At 44.0% G+C, this 19,316-nt stretch overlaps 2 protein-coding genes across 8 annotated transcripts in view; one reads left to right on the forward strand and one right to left on the reverse strand.

The window, feature by feature from the left end:
- Dzip1 (DAZ interacting zinc finger protein 1) overlaps window positions 1-8,202 on the forward strand; it is a 52,180-nt gene extending 43,978 nt beyond the window's left edge. For 3 of the 4 annotated variants that reach the window (XM_059273203.1, XM_059273204.1, XM_059273205.1), the window contains 4 exons: window positions 823-1,016; window positions 2,669-2,799; window positions 4,073-4,244; window positions 7,907-8,197. In XM_059273203.1, coding sequence (XP_059129186.1) covers window positions 823-1,016; window positions 2,669-2,799; window positions 4,073-4,244; window positions 7,907-7,986 — 577 coding nt within the window. In that variant the 3' untranslated portion in view covers window positions 7,987-8,197. Of the gene's footprint in view, window positions 1-822; window positions 1,017-2,668; window positions 2,800-4,072; window positions 4,245-7,906 lie in introns of all 4 variants that reach the window. The other variant, XM_059273202.1, reaches the window with a different exon arrangement.
- Window positions 8,203-11,773: 3,571 nt separating this feature from the next.
- The window catches only part of Cldn10 (claudin 10), an 83,277-nt gene continuing 75,734 nt past the window's right edge, over window positions 11,774-19,316 (reverse strand). For 2 of the 4 annotated variants that reach the window (XM_059273209.1, XM_059273208.1), the window contains exons 4-5: window positions 12,801-12,908; window positions 11,774-12,115 (exon numbers count right to left, since the gene is read on the reverse strand). In XM_059273209.1, coding sequence (XP_059129192.1) covers window positions 11,992-12,115; window positions 12,801-12,908 — 232 coding nt within the window. In that variant the 3' untranslated portion in view covers window positions 11,774-11,991. The remainder of the gene's footprint in view (window positions 12,116-12,800; window positions 12,909-19,316) is intronic. The other 2 variants (XM_059273211.1, XM_059273210.1) reach the window with 1 other exon arrangement.

Below are 19,316 nucleotides of genomic sequence, written 5' to 3' on the forward strand. Positions count from 1 at the left end.
ATACGTGTTTCTTTCTTCACTATTCAGTATAGCTAAGAAATGTCCATCAAGAGATGACTGGAGAAGGAAATGTGATACGTGTACAAATTGTCATTTTATTCAGGAAAATGTGTAGAACTAGAAATTACTTTGAAGCAAAATATTCCATACTCAGAAAGACAAATATTAAATGTTTTCTCTCATATGTAGAGCCTAGGTTTTAATTTTTATGTATGTATGTGGGGGTGATACTTTAGTCATAAAACTAGAGGGGTCCATGAATGGGGAAAGAGGATTAAGGAAAATAGAGAAATAAAAAGAGGGGAACAGGATGTATGTGACAAGAAAGCAGAAGTCCAGTGTGGGGAGGGGGGAGGGAGAGGAGGAGGGGGAGGGAGAGGAGGAGGGGGAGGGAGAGGAGGAGGAGGAGGGAGAGGAGGAGGGGGAGGGAAGGAGGAGGGGGAGGGAGAGGAGGATGGGGAGGGAGAGGAGGAGGGGGAGGGAGAGGAGGAGGGGGAGGGAGAGGAGGAGGGGGAGGGAGAGGAGGAGGGGGAAGGAGAGGAGGGGAGAAAGCAACGAAAACAAAGTATGTATGAAAATTCAGAATAAAGCCAATTGTGTGCTAATTAGAAGAACTGATTTTTAAAAAGAAAAAAAAAGACATACCTGGTTAGTAAATTCTGAAATGGAGAACACCCCTTTACCCCTGTTTTTTTCTGACAGCAACCATACACCCCGTTCTGGTTCTGACGGCACCTTACAGCCCCATTCTCATTCTACCCCGTGCCCCCATTTTGGTTCTGATGTCCCCCTACAGCCCTGTTTTGGTTCTGACTTACACAGGACGCCTCCCTTCAGCTCAGAGGAGGATCTTGATGAAGAGGACTTCATCCAGGCATACGTATCCCCAGACTTATTTACCCTACAGCCGTCTAAACACATCATGGGTAACTTCACAAAGAGCTCTGTCAAAAGTGACCCAGACTGGACAGGGGGAAGTGACATGGACGACTCAGATGTCTCCCCAAGGCCCACAGGTGAGCTTCGACCTCTGAAAACCCCATTCAGGTTGATTCGGGACAGTGGTCCCCACCCAGGGGCACCAGGCACCAGACGTCTGAGCTGGTGTTGTGAGTGAGGATTATGGGGTGCATCTGAGGGCTGCTAGAGACCCGCCCATCTTCAAACAGAAGGGGAAGAGCCAGTTGAGGATCCTGAGTGTGTGGGCTTTCTGCAGCTGCTTTAATAAAATACTGTAAGCTGAGTACCTGAAACAACAGAAATTGTTTGTGTCAGTCTTCTGTAAGCTGGATGAACAAACTCAAGGTGTTGGCCAGGTCCTTTCCTTAGCTACAAGGGAAGATGTGTTCTGTGTCTCTGGGCTGGTTCTCCTCTCCCTGTCTATCTTCATATCATCTTACCCCGGTGAGTTCATTTCAGTCCTGGTTTCCAGTTTTTATAAGGACTGTTCACATAGATCATGGACCACTCTTTAAATTGTATGTGTGTGTGCGCGTGCACATGTATAAAGGACAGAGGTCGATGTTGGGTATCTTTTTTTCTTTTTTTTTTTCTTTTTTTAAGACAAGGTCTCTTACTCAACCCAGAGCTCACTGCTTTGGCAAGACTAGCTGGCTGTCTGTCGAGCTCAAGGAATGTTCTCGTCTCCACCTCCCCGGCACTGTGATTATAAGCACATGCCAGCCTACCTGGGTTTTTATGTAGCTGCCGGGGATTGAACTCAGGTCCTCATGCTGTGTGCAAGCATCTGACTGACTAAGCCATCTCCATAGCCCCATGGGTCCACTCTTAAGGACCTCCCTTTGACTTAATTATCTCTTTACCTCCAACTGGAATTCCGTTCTAAGACAGCAGGGGTGAGAACCCCAACATGTGGGTCTGAAGGGACAAAACTCAGTCCATTCGTCTTGGACGACGGAGAACGGCTGTCCTAATCACTGTGCTTTTCACAGGGTGATTTGAAGGACAGACAAGCCTCCTGTGTGAGATTTCCTATAATGTGCCAAAGGAAGGAGAGCCAACAGATGTTTAGTGTAATTTTAAAATTACAGATTTTAAATATATCTGGTTTAACTATATTACATATAATTTGTATATAATATGTAATTATATAGTTTTAGAAAATGAAATGAGTACATTTAAAAATTACACTATTTTGTAAATATCCATTAAATATCACGTACTTGAATGAGACCACCCACCTGTTATTGTGAATGAAACTATGTAGCTTTATGCCTGGGAAACTATGATTTCTTCTTTTAAGGGAATTATAAGTATTTAGCTTTTTAAATTTTTTTAAACTTTGTGTGTGTGTGTGTGTGTGTGTGTGTGTGTATGTGTGTTTGTGTGTTCAGATGCCTACGGAGGCCAGAAGAGGGCATCAGATCCCCCAGAACTGGAGTTCCAGGTGTGTGTGAGCTTTGTGTTGTGGGTACTAGGAACTGAACCTGTTATCTGGAGGAACAGCAGGGCCTATGGACCCCTGAGCCATCGTCTCTCCAAACCCATTTTTTTCCAAACCCAAAACATCTCAGTTAGTTTTATTTGAGTGATAAATAGTTACGTGTGAAGCTAAAACTCCTTCAAAGCTGACAGTGGAGTTATTTGGAACTGATGGTGATACAGTTTTTCCAACCCTTTTCTTGACTGTGTTCTGTTGCTCCCGTAGGAACCTCCATTCAGATCCAAACCGACACTGTTGAGAACATGGTCTCCCAGCAGGGGGTTGGGGATAAACCAGTCACTGGGATGAACACTGTTGAGACACTCGTCAGAAAGGAAGAACTGCAAGAGTTAAAGGTGAAGCCACTTGCTAACTAATTCATCTCTCGATGAAGTAATTAGTAAATGTATTTTATGGTGAAATGAAAGTCAGATGTGACTAGTTAATATAGTAAAGGCTGACGTTTTGTCTTGATTTGTTCTTAGTATTGCATTTTTTAACCATCCATAGACGATCTGCTGCTGTCTGAGAGGAGGTATGGATCGAACAGTCTGAAATCTGAAATGTCCCAAAGTGCTAAACTTTTTAAACATTGGCATCAACTAAAAAATTCTCAGATTTTGAGATCTGAGATGTAGCGTAGTGGAGCCTGCAAGAGGCCCTAGGTTCAATCTCAAAGTTTCTGATTTTGGGTCATACTGGATTTGGAATGTTCAGATTAGAGATATTGACACCCAATAAAATGTCTGAAAATATTCCCAAGCCCCAAACCCTATCTAATTTGAAACAGTTCTGTCTGGCCCAGTCTTTTCAGTTAAGGGCTATTCAACCTGCAGTGCATTGATATTTGGGTATCACATTGCCAGATGTTCACAATTCCATCCGTCACACCTGCAGACATTAGATGCTTTGACCGCAGCCGTGCAGTGAGCTGGAACTGGAGCTTCCACATCTACTACAAGGACTTTTCTGATGCCCGGAAGTAAAATCGGGACGTTTAAGGGTTGGCTCCACCTGAGGGTCAGAGTCACTGGAGAGGCCTGGAAGGTTCTGATCAGCTGGTTGTGTAGACTGCGTCCTGCAGTACTAGACCTTCTTTTCAGTTCTGTAGATAACCTCCCACCTAACCACCTCCCACCCTCCATTCATCCACGGGACTCAAAGCAATCTGTTGAGCTTTCTTCATTAGTTATTGCTTTTTTGTGTTAACACAAGCAAACAAACAAACAAAATGTCAAAATACTGTGTCAATTCAAGATGACATGGCTCTTTGGAAAAGACTTGATGGAAATGTGCTCCTTCTAGGGGGGCTCATTCTGCAGGGCTCCCGGGTGACATATCTCACCCTGACTTTTAGAGTTTCCTCCACCTGTGATCCGTCTATTCTAGAATTTTCTAAATTCACAATTGATAAAGAAAAAATCCACATCGTGAAAAAACAAAATCTGTAAATTTCAAGATGTGGGTTTTCAGATTCGCTTCACAGCTCTGCAAAGACGGCTCCTTTGGGTCCCCTGTGTCATTCCAGCCTCCTTGAGGCTTCAGTGTCAGATGCTCAACCTGCACCACAAAATGAACAGAGGCACCGTTTCTTTAGGAAATGCAAGTTATTCTCTGTGTTTCTCTTAGTGCGCAGATGTAGATGCTGATGACTGGGACATATCATCCTTAGAGGAAGATAAGTCATTGGAGAAGAAGATAGAGCCGAGGGAACCTCCTCCACCTGTGAAGAGAGATCTAAATTCCAGTCACGTGCCAAGGGCCTGGGGCCCAGTGAACCCTCGGGAATTCAAGGAAGAAGGTTTGCAGTTTCCACTCTTTTTTTTTTTTTTTTTTGAAGTTCAATAGTATTTATTTATTTATTTTTTATACAGAATTGAGAATTAAACCTGTACCAAACTCCAGATAAAATGGTTTGATTTGATGGATTTGGCTGCATATTTCCTGTATGCAGAACATACTGGATTAGAAATCAACAACACAGGTCTCATTTGATAAAATATAGAAGTAAAAAAAAAAATTCAGTTAAAGTATTAGCATGTGTATAATATAGTGTCAGGGAAATGGTCTCTGTCAATCACCCATTTTACCAGTTAAATTAATCTATAGTGTCCTTTTTTTGAATGGCTTGTTTTGTTTTCTTTTCCTTTTTTTTCTGAAAGTTGTCCATTCAGCAGTTTTCACTCTTATATATTGATGGGTTGTGTTTCTGTAGTGTGTGTGTGTGTGTGTGTGTGTTCATATGGGTGTAGCTAGAGTTTTCCTGCCTGGCCCACAGTCAGAAAAATTCTCTCTCACCTGCCAGTCCCACAGCTGCTCAAACCCAACCAAGTAAACACAGAGACTTATATTGGTTACAAACTGTATGGCCGTGGCAGGCTTCTTGCTAACTGTTCTTACAGCTTAAATTAATCCATTTCTATTAATCTATACCTTGCCACATGGCTCGTGGCTTACCAGCATCTTCACATGCTGTTTGTCATCGTGGCGGCTGGCAGTGTCTCTCAGACTCAGCCTTCCACTTCCCAGCTTTATTCTCCTCCTTGCCCCGCCTATACTTCCTGCCTAGCCAATGGCCAATCAGTGTTTTATTTATTGACCAATCAGAGCAACACATTTGCCATACAGAACATCCCACAGCATATGGGTGCACATTTATGTACATGCATGTGGAGGCATGTGTGTGTGTGTGTGTGTGTGTGTGTGTGTGTGTGTGTGTGTTCATATGGGTGCACATTTATGTACATGCATGTGGAGGCAGCAGTCATTGGTATCGTTCCTGAGAAGCAGACTACCCTGTGTTTTGAGGCAGGGTCTCTCACTGACCTGGTGCTCACCAAGCCCGTTAGTCTGGCTGACTGGCCGGCCAGAGTCCCAGGTCTGTTCCTGCTTTCTCAGTGCCGGGGAAACAGTGGGTGCCCTAACTCGTGACCTTTTTAAAGTGTGAGTTCTGGGGATCAAATTCCTCGTGACTGATCTGCAAGCACTGCACCAATCAAGCTAGCTCTTCAGTCCCATGTGTTTCAACTTTGTAAATATCTGCTTTTAGTCACACTTTTATACGATCAGGCAGAAACACCATTGGGGGCGAGGGTCATAGCTCAGTGGTAGAGCACTTAGCCAAAACCAAATAACACAATTGTTATACCCAAGATCTTGATTTTTTTATTATAAGGCGTATGTGAATATTGATAACTTACTTCACATATGTATAAATCATTTTAATTTTTGCTGTAGTGTTTCATTCAACATTTTAATGTTATTTTTTATAATGGCCACAGAGATATTCTCTTCACACAGATGCCCCCAGATATTAAACTCTCTGGGCTTACACATGGATGAGAACATTCTTTTTGCAACCTTCCAGTACTCCTTTATTGCCTATTAAGTACTTTCCTTCGCTTTCTTCCAAGGGAGGTTTTTTTCTTAATAGCATTATAGCCAGTCGAACAGATCACAAGTGACCTTGTACGTCGGAACGCTTCCTGTCCACCCGAGAGCCTGGATGGAACTCTCAGGGAGCCATGGAACTCTCAATAGGAATGCTTTCTGTCCACCTGAGAACCTGGATGGAACTCAGGGAGTCATGGAACTCTCAATAGGCCTAGTTTCTAAATTCACAATCATAGTGTGTGTGTGTGTGTGTGTGTGTATGTGTGTGTGTGTGTGTACATATGTATATTTTGTTTAATTTGCTTGTTTGGCTTTTTGAGACAAGATTTCAACTGTGTTACTGTGTGGCCCAGAGCTGGCCCTGAACATTCAGTCTTTCCACATCAGCATCTTGAGTACCAAGATTACAGATGTGCCAACTGTTATGGAATTAGGAGTGGTCACAACTTGTGTACCAAGTCAGATCCAGCCAACCATCCCCAATTAAAAGAGCCAAATTGACAGTGGGAAGCAGACAAAGGAGATTTATTCAATGTGGCTGCATTGGGAAGAGGGACAAAGATGTTCAGTGACCACCCCAAGTCAAAGTTGAGAGGGCCAAGAATATCTACAGCTGAGCAGTCGGTCCCGCCCACCCCTGAGCTTGGGATTTAGTCTTAGCCTGTAAGATGATCTGACTTGTAAGAACTGTAACATCTCATTCTGGGGTAGGGCTTTTTCCTTCTCCCACCATGAGATTCCTGGGGGAATTCTCATTTCTTTGAAATCCATTGTTTCAAAGGCCTGATAGTCGTATTGAATGACACAAGTATCTCTTGAGAATATCTTCACTTCTTCCACACCAGTTACACCACCATGCCCAGCTATAATTTATTTATATATTTTAAATCAAAGTAATCCTTGTACATGGTAAATGAGAAGATGTAAGGCTCCTCCATGATACTTCTCACCGTCTTTAGTATCTGGTGAGCCGTTCCCGCATCTCTCAGTAATGGACTCAACCCTGCTTCTTTTTTTTCTTTTTTTTAAATAATTTATTTATTTTTATTTTATTTGCATTGGTGCTTTTGCCTGCATGTATGTCTATGTCAGATCTTGGAGATACAGACAGTTGTCAGCTGCCATGTGGGTGCTGGGAATTGAACTCGTGTCTTCTGGAAGAGCAGTCAGTGCTCTTAACCGCTGAGCCATCTCTCCAGCCCCCTCAACCCTGCTTCTTGATTTGACAACTTCAGATGTTAGCTACCGATGTTCTACTGAGATGGCGGGGGTGGGGGTGGAGGATCTTCACCACCATCCTCTGTACCTCTTGCGCTCCTTTGTATGAATTTGTGCCTATAGATTCCATAGTCATGTCTCCTGGCTTCAGCAGGTCTTCTTGTCCCCGCTCTGGGCAGTCTCAGCTCTGTCCCTTTTCTCTCTTCCAGTGTGTCAGCTGTGCACTTACTGTGACATGATAACATGGCTGTAACATAGCCATTATGAAGTTATCTCTGCTAAGGATTCACAAAAACCAAAGACAATGTTTGAGAAACATTGCCTCATAAGGAACTGAGAGGGTGCTTCAATGCCAGGACCCTGCATTCCTCAGAGAACATTCTAGAGTCAAACTAGAGTGGAACTCTCCACAGTGTGCTATTCCCATGGCTCAAAATCATGGCTCTTTTTAATTAACTTTGAATTTAAGTTCTTCAACCCCAGCAAATCCATGTTTAACACTTACCTCTAAATATTGAACTAGATTTGCGTTGATGTGTAGGGTTTACGTTCCTTTCTTGCCTGGTTTCTATTTGCTCATAGTTAATAACACAGCACGAGCACACTGAGAACTCAACATCCAGGCACCATGCTGAACACCAGGGGGAAGAGAAGCAGGATACAGGCCCTGCTTCCTAGGAGCTTCTGGGACATGTCCTGTGAGGAGATTGAGAAACGTTCCCTACCTGTGGCTGCGTTTTCTAGCAACCTCCCCGAAAGCCTGGAAGATTCAGATGTTGGGTGAGCAAAGACTGCAGTCTGGAGACTGTGATTAACCACAGGTCCCCTCTCTTCCTCCTGCTCCCTGTCCAGGACTTCAAGAAAACGAGTTGAGCACACTGAAAAGCAGCTTGGTAACGGTGACTGACTGGAGTGACGATTTGGATGTGTAACTACAAGTCCGCGTAAGAGAACTGTTCCAGCAGCGTTTCGGCCAGCAGCCTATCGGGTTCTAACGCTCCCTAGTGTTTCCCACCTCACAAGGAAGCCCATTCACAGCAAGGGCGTCTCTAACAACTCGGAACACAGCACTGAAATCTGTCAGCTGGCCCACTGTGTACGAACAAGATGTCCTTCCAGTCATAAAAAGTGTTTTCTTCACAACGGTACTCTAGTGTTAAATGTATTTTTTTTCAACTGACTTTTAAGTGTTTTTTTTTTTTTTTTTTTTTTGACTGATAAGTAGGCTTTGGTTTGAGTCATTGTAGCTTTTTAAAATAAGTATGTACTGTCACATTGGTAGTTTTTTATGTTATAAAATTCTGTTAAGTCTCTTCAAATTTGAATTAGTGATGTCAGTGACTTCAGTTGTTTTCCATCTAGAAGTAAGTCTAGAATGGTGACAATTAGCTAGGCCGTGGTAAACGCACTCTCCTGAAGTACCTCTGTCCCACTGAGCTGTGAGGCCCTGTTAGCATGTCGTTACTGACCAGTTCTTTTGTGCAGTGTAATCTTTATCTTGGATATTTTATGAATAATGTGCAACTGTTCTAAATGCCAATTGATTTTTATGAGATGATCATTAGAAAAAGATGAGCCATTCCCGAGTCACACATGTGTGTAGTTCCTCTGTTTTTCAGTACTCAGCCCATTATAAAATACCTCAGAACTAATTTATATTCTTGAACAATGATCTCGGCAATGATCAGAAAATTTATATATAAATTGTTTGTTTTTCGTTTCTTTTTAAATTTTTTTCCTTTTTTTAAAAAGTAGTTTTTACACTTTGTGGTACTATTAGGACTCTATCTCAAAAAAAGAAAAGGTAACATTTTAATAGCTTGTGATTTGGGGTCTCCTGTCAACCGTCAACAATGCCAGTAAAGTCCTCCATTACACCCTGTGAGTGTGCCTGATCATTAGAGATGATGTCTTGGCTAAGTTTATGAAGGGGCTGATACAAAGCCATGGCTTCTAACACCCTGATCTTGGAATAAATCTCTGTGGCTACTGTGGCTACCATCCCCAAACCTATGTGTACCCATTCCAAACCATGAACAAAAAATCCTTCCACCTTCCCACAGGGGCCACTGTGTGCAAATAGGCTCACTCTGTATGTAGGCTTCTAAAACTTAGTGTGGGACAGTCAGACTACAATGTGTGGACAGAGATAAACACCCTACACATCACTCACTTCCTCAGCAGATTTTTATCGAGCCACGTGGTGTTTTTGTTTTGTTTGTTTCTTTATTTTGTTTTTCTCAACAATGTAGCTGCAGCTGACTTGAAACTCAACCTGTTATAGACCAGCCTTGAACTCAGATCCACCTGCCTCTCCCTCCCAAGTGCTGAGATTAAAGGTGTGTGCCACCACACCCTGGCTGAGCCATCTGGCTTCCCTTCTGTTCTGGGTGTGACTCAGGCCTTCATTCAGTTAGAATTTTGAGATGTGCTCTTTTTGTAATCATGAAGACATTAGGAATCAAGAGTTAAGTCTCTGGCCGAAGGATGCACAACCAGAACGTAACAAAAGCCAGCTTTACAGTAAGCCTGCCCCAGGTCCTGTGCACAGTTTCCTGTCTGGGACTGGGGAAGTGTCATGATCCTCTGCTTAAACCCAGCGGATGAATTAAGTTGGTATATGTGCGTCACAAAACTCAGTCCTTTAACTTATCTGTTTGGGTTTTCTCCTTTCTCCATTCTGTTTGATTTATTTCTTCTTCTGTAGACAGACCGTAGATGACCCCTCTCTGATACCATCCGTATCTTCATCCCCTGCTCTCCCTACGTCCTATTGACTGCTGTCTTCACCAGTTCAGTTGAAGAAAACCAATCATTTTAAATGTTTGCCTACGGCAGATCTCTGTGAGTTCGAGGCCAGCCTGGGCTACCAAGTGAGTTCCAGGAAAGGCGCAAAGCTACACAGAGAAACCCTGTCTCGAAAAACCAAAAAAAAAAAAAAATGTTTGCCTACACAATGCTGTTTCCACACTGGTCTGCAGTACTTAACCCACCTTTATTATTTTTTTTAATTTATTTATTTACTTTATTTTTCTTTATTAAGAAATTTTCTACTCACTCCTCGTGCTATCCACAGACCCCCCTCTCTTCCCTCCTCCCACCCCCAGTCCTCTTTCCCAAGCCACCCCGCATCCCCACATCCCCCAAATCGAGGTCTCCCATGGGGAGTCAGCAGAGCCCAGCTCACTGAGCCTAGGCAGGTCCAAGCCCCTTCCCACTGCACCAAGGCTGTGCAAGGTGTCACACCACAGGCACTGGATTCCAGAAGCCTGCCCATAGACCAGGGACAGATTCTGATCCCCCTGCCTGGGTGCCCCCCAAACAGTTCGAGCCAAACAACCGTCTTCCATATCCAGAAGGCCTAGTCCAGTCCCATGGGGGCTCCACAGCCACCAGTCCACAGTTCATGGGCTTCCACTAGTGTGGCCAGTCATCTCTGCATATCCTCCCATCATGTTCTCGACATCTCTCGCCTGCAGTATCTCTCCTCTCTCTCATCAATTGGATTCCCGGAGCTCAGCCTGGTGCCTGGCCGTGGATCTCTGTATCTGCCTCCATCTGTCACTGGACAAAGGCTCTATGATGACAGCTAGGTTATTTGCTAGGCTGGTCACCAGAGTAGACCGGTCCAGGCACCCTCTGGACCACTGCCAGCAGACCAAGGTGGGGTCAACCTTGTGGATTCCTGAGAGCCTCCCCAGCACTCTGCCTCTTAACCCACCTTCATTTAAAAAAAAAAAATTCAAGTATTAACAAGGTATGGCATTTTTAAATTTTTAATTGTATTTTTAAAAACATTTTTAAAATTTCTTTTTCTTTCCATTGAGTACCTGCAAAAAGGTATTTTTCCTTTTCAGCCATTCACTCTTGGGGAAAGTCATGTAGTCACCCATGTGATTCATCCTGGACAATTTGTAGCACTTGCCACAGGTACGGAGTCTTACAACTGATACCGTATATATTTTACCCTAGACCCTCCCAGCTTATGTCCTGGCACCGTCACTAAAGGGCTCGTTACTTCAACTCTCCACGTTCTTCGCTGTACATACAGGAAAGTCCCTGCCCACCATCAAGGGCACGGTAAGAATGAATGAGCTGGGGCACAGAGTTGTGTGGTAGTGGAAACAATTACTGCCTCTGTGGGAGAGTGATGTGCAGGGCCAGCCTCAGGAATAAATCTGCATCTTTGTTCAGAAGTCACCTGATCAAGTTCCATGTCTTGAAAAATGGCCAGTGTCGCAGTGACCTGGAGAGTTCTATGCGCAGACACCCAGCAAACACAGCAGAGGCACCACGCAGGCCCCAGAACTTCCTTAGCTGGCTTTGGAGTCAATCACTGCCATTGCCCAGCTCACCTGATGGTCATGAGCATTCTGAGTCAGACAAACCTGTGTGGCTTATGGTCCACATACAGGGCCATGTCACCTTTTCCTTGAGCCGTCATCCTGGGTGGCAGTCCTGTCAGGCAGGTGTGAGAAACTAGACGGCAACTCCACATGGCAGATAACAGTGGGACTGTTTAACTTCACACCCGGTGAGGAATAGTCTCAAACTACCCCCGTTCCCATTCACAAGACGTCATTGCCTACACACTTCTAACACGTGGATGAAATGAGGGGAGCTCTCTGCATACTGAAGATCAAAGTGACTGTCACCCCAACATTTCCTGAGCCTTTGAACTAAGAGCGTCCATGTGTTCTATGTGTATAAAAATACAGATCCTGTAAATAACCTGTTTATTTTCCTTATAGGAAGGCACAAGAGAAAGTGATTAGTATATAACTATAAGAACATTTACACCCGTCCAATCAACAGTCTTCAAATTCATATTTTAAAAAACAAGCTGAAGCGGTAGTTACAGGAGGGCCTTGGAAGGGTCGTTGTGTGAACAGTTCACTTTCACAGCACACTCAAGACACAGCTTGCCAGGAGCTCTCTTAGACATAAGCATTTTTATCAAACTGTTTGGAAGGGCTTGTGGGTTTAAAATCTCCTTCTCCGCCGTGATACTTGGTCCGAGAAGACATGACAGACGTGGGTCCGTTGTATGTGTAGCCCATTCTGAAAGGTAAAACATACTTGGGTTGACTCTGTTCTACACGCAGGGCAAAGGAGAAACGGACAGAACCATTGCCGTCAGTGGCTAACTCCTCCCCCGGTTAGCGCTCATCCCATTCTGTCCACATAGCCAGCGTGGTGAAAGACTCTCCACAGAGGGAACTCATCATTTGTTCTAATGTTCTTTCTCACAACTAGTTTCTAATGCTTGTTTTCCTGAAACTGGAGTTTAGTAGAGACCTTCACGGATTCCTGCCTATGTGAAAATCACAGTAAAGTCGACATGAAAAACACGCCTTTACTCTTGGGCTTGGCCTCCCAGTTACAGAAACAGCTTTAGAACACAGCAGTGAGACCTTTCAAAATAATAATTGTCCCTAACCCTCTTTCATTGTTACTTCCAATTTCTAAGAGTCACACGAATTGTGTGTAACTTGTCCCACGTGTAATGATTTGGAATAATAGAGTGCAGTGGGTTGAGACCCCTTTGGCAAACCTCTGTCTCCAAAAATATTTACACTATGATTCATAAACAGCCAAATTACAGTTATGAAGTAGGAACGAAATAATTTTAAGTTTGGGGGTCACACAGCATGAGGAGCTGTGTAAAGGGAGGCAGCCTCCGGAAGGCTGAGAGCCACAGTTAGAGCGCTTTTTCCAACAGGGTGTTTTCGTCTCTCTTTCCTACCTGGGTGTTTTGTTGTTGTCAGATATTGAAAAGCAGAATATGACACCACCAATGATGCAAAGAGAGGCCCCTGCCCATCCGATAAAGAGAGCTGCTCCCAGTTCATACCTGTGAGAAAAAGACATGGGCATTACAGCCGGCTCACCTGGGGCCGCGCAGCCCTGCTGACCAAGGTTTACTAAATGCTCACACTTTCTTTCTGCAAACTTTTAAAGGAAGTAGTAACATGTTTGGGTCAGTGCTTTGAACTCTTCTCCAAGTGTTTTTAGCCTCTCCAACTTCCTGACAGGAAGCAAGGGTGCGGAGGCTGGGCCAGGTCAAAGACGGGGTCACCTGACTGACTCATGAGCACTTTTCTTCCATTCTCTGCCTTCACTTTCCAAAATTTCCATTCATTTCTTTCGTTCCACGGGCCAAATTGTTTAGATACTCTGCAGTTAGGAAAAGGAAGTCTCCTTCCACGTCTGTTCCAGTTAGTTCAGTATATGTCAGATACCTGCTGGGTGTGCAAATAAATGAAGGTGAAAGATGTCTGTGCAAAAAGGGCAAGGGACAGACAAGAGCATCATCACTCCGGTCTAGTGGGGACATTTAGAGGTAACCAGTGACCAAGCTGCTAGATGGCAGGCCACAGTACTCCCTAGATGACCAAAGTGAATGCAGACATGAATGAGACAGGCCTTTCCCCAGATGAAAAAGCCACCGTCTTAAAGATAGGGCCTTCGAAAATGAGTCAGGGTGAGGAACAGTCACCACTCCCCCCCCCCCCAAAGGAATGAGGATTGTAAAACCTCTGGGGCGTTCGTGTTGTATGTGCCTATTCCCTCTTCCTGCAGAATTGTTTTCTTCTATGAAAAGGCATCTCACTTTTGCTCCATACACACACACACACACACACACACACACACACACACACACACACACTGCAAGTCTGGAAAAAATCTCTACTGGTGCATTTCAGTATAAAACGAACCCAGAGTGTGTTTTGGTCACACAGATCCACGCAGAGATAATCTCAGGAGAGTCCAAGGTCAAGAGAAGATGGGGTTCTGGATTACCACTTGCTTCTGACATGGACAAGACATAAAGTGAGAGAGCCTGCCTTTGGCTTGGTGTGGAAGCCACACAGCTGTGGAGAGCAGCTGGCAGGAGCTGTGTAGGGGGGATTTCTGCACCCTTATACCCCAACACAGGCTTTCCACGGTGGTCTGTGTAGTTGTAGGAGTTACTGGAGCCTGGACCACTAGCAGGTAGGAAATGATGCTTACAAAGCATCAGGGACTTTTTTCCCCATCTGGATTGGAGTTAAGCATACTTTGTCATGTGATCCTTTCTCTTCTCTCTTGTACTTACATCCTTGGGGAATCAGGGGACAGATTGGGGCAAGGAACAGCCGTGACAGAACAGGTAGGGGTTAACCCTTCATCTGCTTCAGGAAGCCCACAGACCTCGAGCTTCTGGGGTGGCAATGGCAGAAACAGAAAGTCGGTGTAAATGGAGAAGAGCATGGCTGCGCACCAGAGGACCAAGAGTGAAGCGCACATCAGAGAAGAGGTGTGGCCAGATCAGGAGCAATGGCGGCGAGGGGGCGTGGCATTCCTTAGAAAAGAAACTGACAGATCCTCATGCTGTACATCTGAAAATTTCACGGCCCAGATTCCCACGTCTGCTCCCTTTTCTATTGTTTTCGTGAGATTATACACATAAAAGATGCAGAGATGTGCCTCATTGCAGGTGCATGGCATTTGACCCCTTTAAACTCCTGAGGTCCTGGAATGAACTGGCTTCAGATCCTTCCAGACTCACCCTGTGGCAGCACAGAAAGGGGCCAGCTCAGGACAACACTTTCCGTGGAGGCCATTCCCACAGGAAACCAAACCTCATCACCCATCTTTCTGTACCCCTGGAGGTCATCTCTCCTTCAAAGAGTCCCCGGTCTCCTTGCAGTCATGGGTTTTACTGAAGGAGGATGTCAGTTCCAGCTGCCTTGGTGATTAGGCAAGCGTCTCCAGTTCTTAAGAATGGTTGGTCAGTGAGGAACAAATTTCATAGAAGCCATGAGCCACACGCTCCGAGACATGACCTTCCCAAAAGGAACATGACAAGCACAACAGTGTAGCAAACCTCAGCGTTGTATCTTCATTAATTCAAACCATCTGGAAACTTACCAACGGGATTTGGGGATGATGATCTATTGTGTAACAGTAACTGGTTCTTTTATTCCATTTTTTAAATTTTGAGACAGGGACAGGACTAATGGGTCTCAGGAGGAGTTCAAATTCACTGTGTAGCAGAGGATGACCTTGAACTTTGGACTCTCAACCTCTAGAGTGATGGGATTACAAGTGGACCACCTTGGTTGGCTTATGTATTATCCTGGATAGAACCCAGGGCCTCGTGCATGCTACACCAGCACTCTACAAACTGAGCCACATCCCTAGACCCTCATTCCATTTCTTTAATATATTTTATTGTTCACATATGTAGGATCACTTTCAAGGGAATTTTTCCCACTTGACTTCCATTGTAAATCTTGCCAAACACATCAAAGCAGTATCTGGAGTTGTCTTTAGAGACCCTACATCATCCTTATTATTATTTTTTTAAACAATTCTGATGTGATGGTTTTTGTGATTGATTCTTCCTCTCTAAGATTTTTTCTTCGTTCTGTTGAGAGACACATGTCCCCGTCTCCCTCAACAGTGACTTCAGTTCACACCTATCAGTGCATGTCATCTGGCAAACACTGACTGGGATCATTCAAAGGCAGCATTGAGAGAAAGGACAATACAACACCCACCAGGATCTGTTTCCAAGGCACGTCTCCTTCACCTCTGCCTGGAAGTGTTTCTTGACTTTTGGTAATGCTAAGAAACTGATTTCAACACTTCAGGAAGATTATCCAAATTTCAAATTATCTGCTGAATGTTTTTTGTTAGCAGTGTCCTCTTGTCCCCAAGCCAGCTCTTTCACTCACAGTGTGGCCTCTTTGTTCACATCACCACAGTTTCCTCCTTATTCTGGAAGAATAAATACGCTCCACTCCAGACACATCCGTAACTGCCAGGGTAAGGCCAGAGTTGGTTTAGCGATGAACTGTTTTTAGTGTCTGCCCAATGACAGTACTTATCTGGCTGTTGCCCCCATGGAGCTTTAACACATTTCTATCAGAGGATGTGACTTCAGCAAACCAAGACTGGGAGATGAATTTACTTCTATCAGAAAAATTAAAAATCAAACATTCCTGTCCTCCCTGGTGTGTCTCGAGCTCTATAAGGCTTGCGCTTGTGGCCTTCATTCCACGAGAGGGCTGGAGTCCTGTGCTGACGCTGACTGAGCACAACGCACACTTCCGGTCATAGTTTAGCCCTTTAACCTACACAGCCCCCCTAAGGAAAGGGACTGGGACCACTTGTTTTCACATCCTGACCTTGCACCCAACTCTCCATTTCTGACTTGATTTGACGAAGGATTCTTGGGGATCTCCTTCCTTTCCTCCACAGACATCCAAGCCACATCCTGCACTACTCAGCATGTTCATGATGGGAATCAGCCCGGCAGCTCCTCCCACAGACCCCGTAGTCTAGTGGGGCTGGTGAGACATTAAGCAAATAATTATAGTACAGCGTGATGAATCTAACAATGGAATCCAAAGAGCATGTCTGTGCAAACACAGGTGACCTCAGCCCTCCCAGATACATACACGTGTGGTTTGAGTAAGGACACGGAAGCAGCATGCCCTTTCTCTTAGGACTTGTGCTTTTCTTCTCAACACACACTGCCACTCTACCCTCATACGATTCCGAGGTATGGGTATAAATATCTTCATTTTGCAAACGAAGAAATTGAGGCTCTGCGAGATTAAATTACTTGCCCCGTATTTCAGCTAAGCAAATGGTAGAACTCGTATTTAAAACCTTGAACTGTGATTCCAAACCTGGGCTCTTAACCATTCCTCCCACTGTAAATGAGTTTATGAATATTTTTAAATCCCGGTCAGTGAAGCCTGCTTTTAGTTCCCATTTCAGAAAGGTTCTCTCCCTCCCTGGCTCATTAAGTTCTCAGTGGCTCCAGAACTGTGGGGTGTGGAATTTTTTCCAAATGCCCTGGGGCTGTCTTTTCCTCCAACCCCCACAAAAGGTGAGGAGTCATTAACCAGGGCATGCTGAGCAGCCCCTCCAAAAATAAAGTGGCTGTAACAAATGAAACACCTCATCCTTTCAGGGCCCACAGAAAACTGAAGTGACCTTAATGAAGGTCACAGGTCATTTTAGAGTACAATGCCCTTGTTTTAATTAAGACTGGTAATAACCAAAATAAATATGCCAGCTGCCTTAATGCAAAACAATATGTTTTAGGAAAAAAATGTTAAAAATTAGAAAGTACATTTACATGTTATCCACATGAATACTCCAAAACTGAATTCCATTGCTAAGTCAGCCTTTTCGGCATGATTGTCTGATGTAAACACCTCTATATGATCTAAGGTCCATAAAAATGCAAGGATACATTTGTATCAATGGGTACTCTCTAGGGTACCCATTATGCATAAGTACGTTTACTCCCGATACTGCACACAGCAAGTTGCTGATGTAGAGTGGGATGTTTAGCGCCCGCCCACCCTGTGGTTGCCACAGTGCACCTCCCTTCTGTAAGATGCCATCTCTTCTGTTAACAGTTCCCTCCCACGGTCTGGCATCCCCAACACTTACAGAACAGTGGCAGCACCCAACCAGCAGCAAGAACAGGACAAGAAAATTTAAATTCCATGTCATGACGTCTTCATGGGGAATTCTCAAATTTGAAAAACTAAAACAAAAATGGACTTTTTAATTTTCTTCCTCTGGTGTCAGTTCTGAATTGTGGATCATGACAGGTATGAATTACACATTATTACAGTGTTGTGACTTGCCTCTAGGTAGTTTAGAATCCTACGTACTGTGGTAACGGCAGGAACCTTGTTTGATTTATTCCTGTGTGCTGCTGCAGCAACTGCTTCCACCTCCATTTTTTTAAAGATAAAAACACATTGCAAAGATTTTCTTTAACTCATTAAAGAAATAAGAAAGAGTGTTAGAAATTATTCCAAAGTATTGTTAAAAAAAAATAAGCAATCAAGAATGCCGATATGAATTCACCAATAGATGTAAAACGAATAAAGTTTGGTAGTTTTGACCAACATTTTCCCAGTATGTTATTTTCCTTAATCTTTATAACACTGTCCATCTGTGTTACTGAGATGAGGCAGTTGAATTAATCTAAGACCCCAAAGAGCCGAGATTTTCAGGCTCCAGACTCTCACCGACCCGTCTCCGAGTGCTTTCCTGGCTCACACTGCACCAGGTGATCAGCGCGTGTCTTTCAAGACACTTGACAGTTACTCATGGAAACTTAAAAGCCATCTACAGTGGAACTAAATGTCACGTTAGCCAAGGTAAATTATAATTTAGTAGAAACATCTGATGTCTTGAGTTACACCATTCATTTCAATAACAAACCCATTACTTAGTAACATCAGTGCCATTGATCTCCTCCAGCAGTGTGGATAATTGGGGTTTACCTGCTCTGAAGTGGGAATGGTGTGCTGAGTCACGGTGCTCACAGAAAATTCAGTGACATGTTTACAGGCAACTCTGAAGTCTGAATAAACTGACCCTGTGGACAGGGCTGTCCTTTAAGATAGGAAATTCCTAAGAGCAAATACTGCCCTGAGACCCTTCAGGGTCGACTCTGTATGGCTGAGCCTGTGCTGAAGTCTCTGTGGGCACCAGCAAGTGAGTTCATTTGTACTGAAGTGAATGGGAACAGATGGACCAGCAGGAGAAAAAAAAAACTTCAACAATTAAAATGCTTCTAACATTCATTCAGAATCCTCAGCAGCATGCTGGAAAACAATGGAGAGCCAAAGTAGGTGTTTCAGGAGACTCCTGGGATACGTTCTGGTAGAAGAGTCTCACAGTCCCTGTCCACTTGACAGTGTCCTGTAACACATTACTGTGTGTGATACGGTGCTGCATGTCTCAGGGCGGTGACACAGGGGGCCAGAAACTACTGGGCATTATTCTGCCTTCCTTGTGTGGGTTCTCCTAAAGACTGACATTAGATCCCTTTTGAACCTTCCTCTTACTTGAAGGCCAAGTATCATATTATCATATCATGTTATTTTCCTTAATCTTTATAACACTGTCCATCTATGTTACTGTGATGAGGCAATTGTCCTTTTTATTAGGGCTCTAACATTCCAGCAAACGTTTCTCTACTGCTAATCTCAAAATGCTGTAAGAGAAAATGTTCTGCTGTGTGAACATACATGTGAGGACCACTACTTTTCAAAACAAGAGCTAACATTTTGCAGTATTTGATATGCACCATCAGATAGAATTGTAAACAGCTGAAGTATGCCGTCACACCTAACCATTGTAACCTCTTATCCTTGTTCTATAGATTCAAAGCACAAAAGCATAGGAATGCTGTGAAACTTCAAGGATGGCCATCAGGAAGCAGAGCTGAGTTTAC

This window comes from Peromyscus eremicus, chromosome 9 (assembly GCF_949786415.1).
Source record: "Peromyscus eremicus chromosome 9, PerEre_H2_v1, whole genome shotgun sequence".
Lineage (NCBI taxonomy): Eukaryota > Metazoa > Chordata > Mammalia > Rodentia > Cricetidae > Peromyscus > Peromyscus eremicus.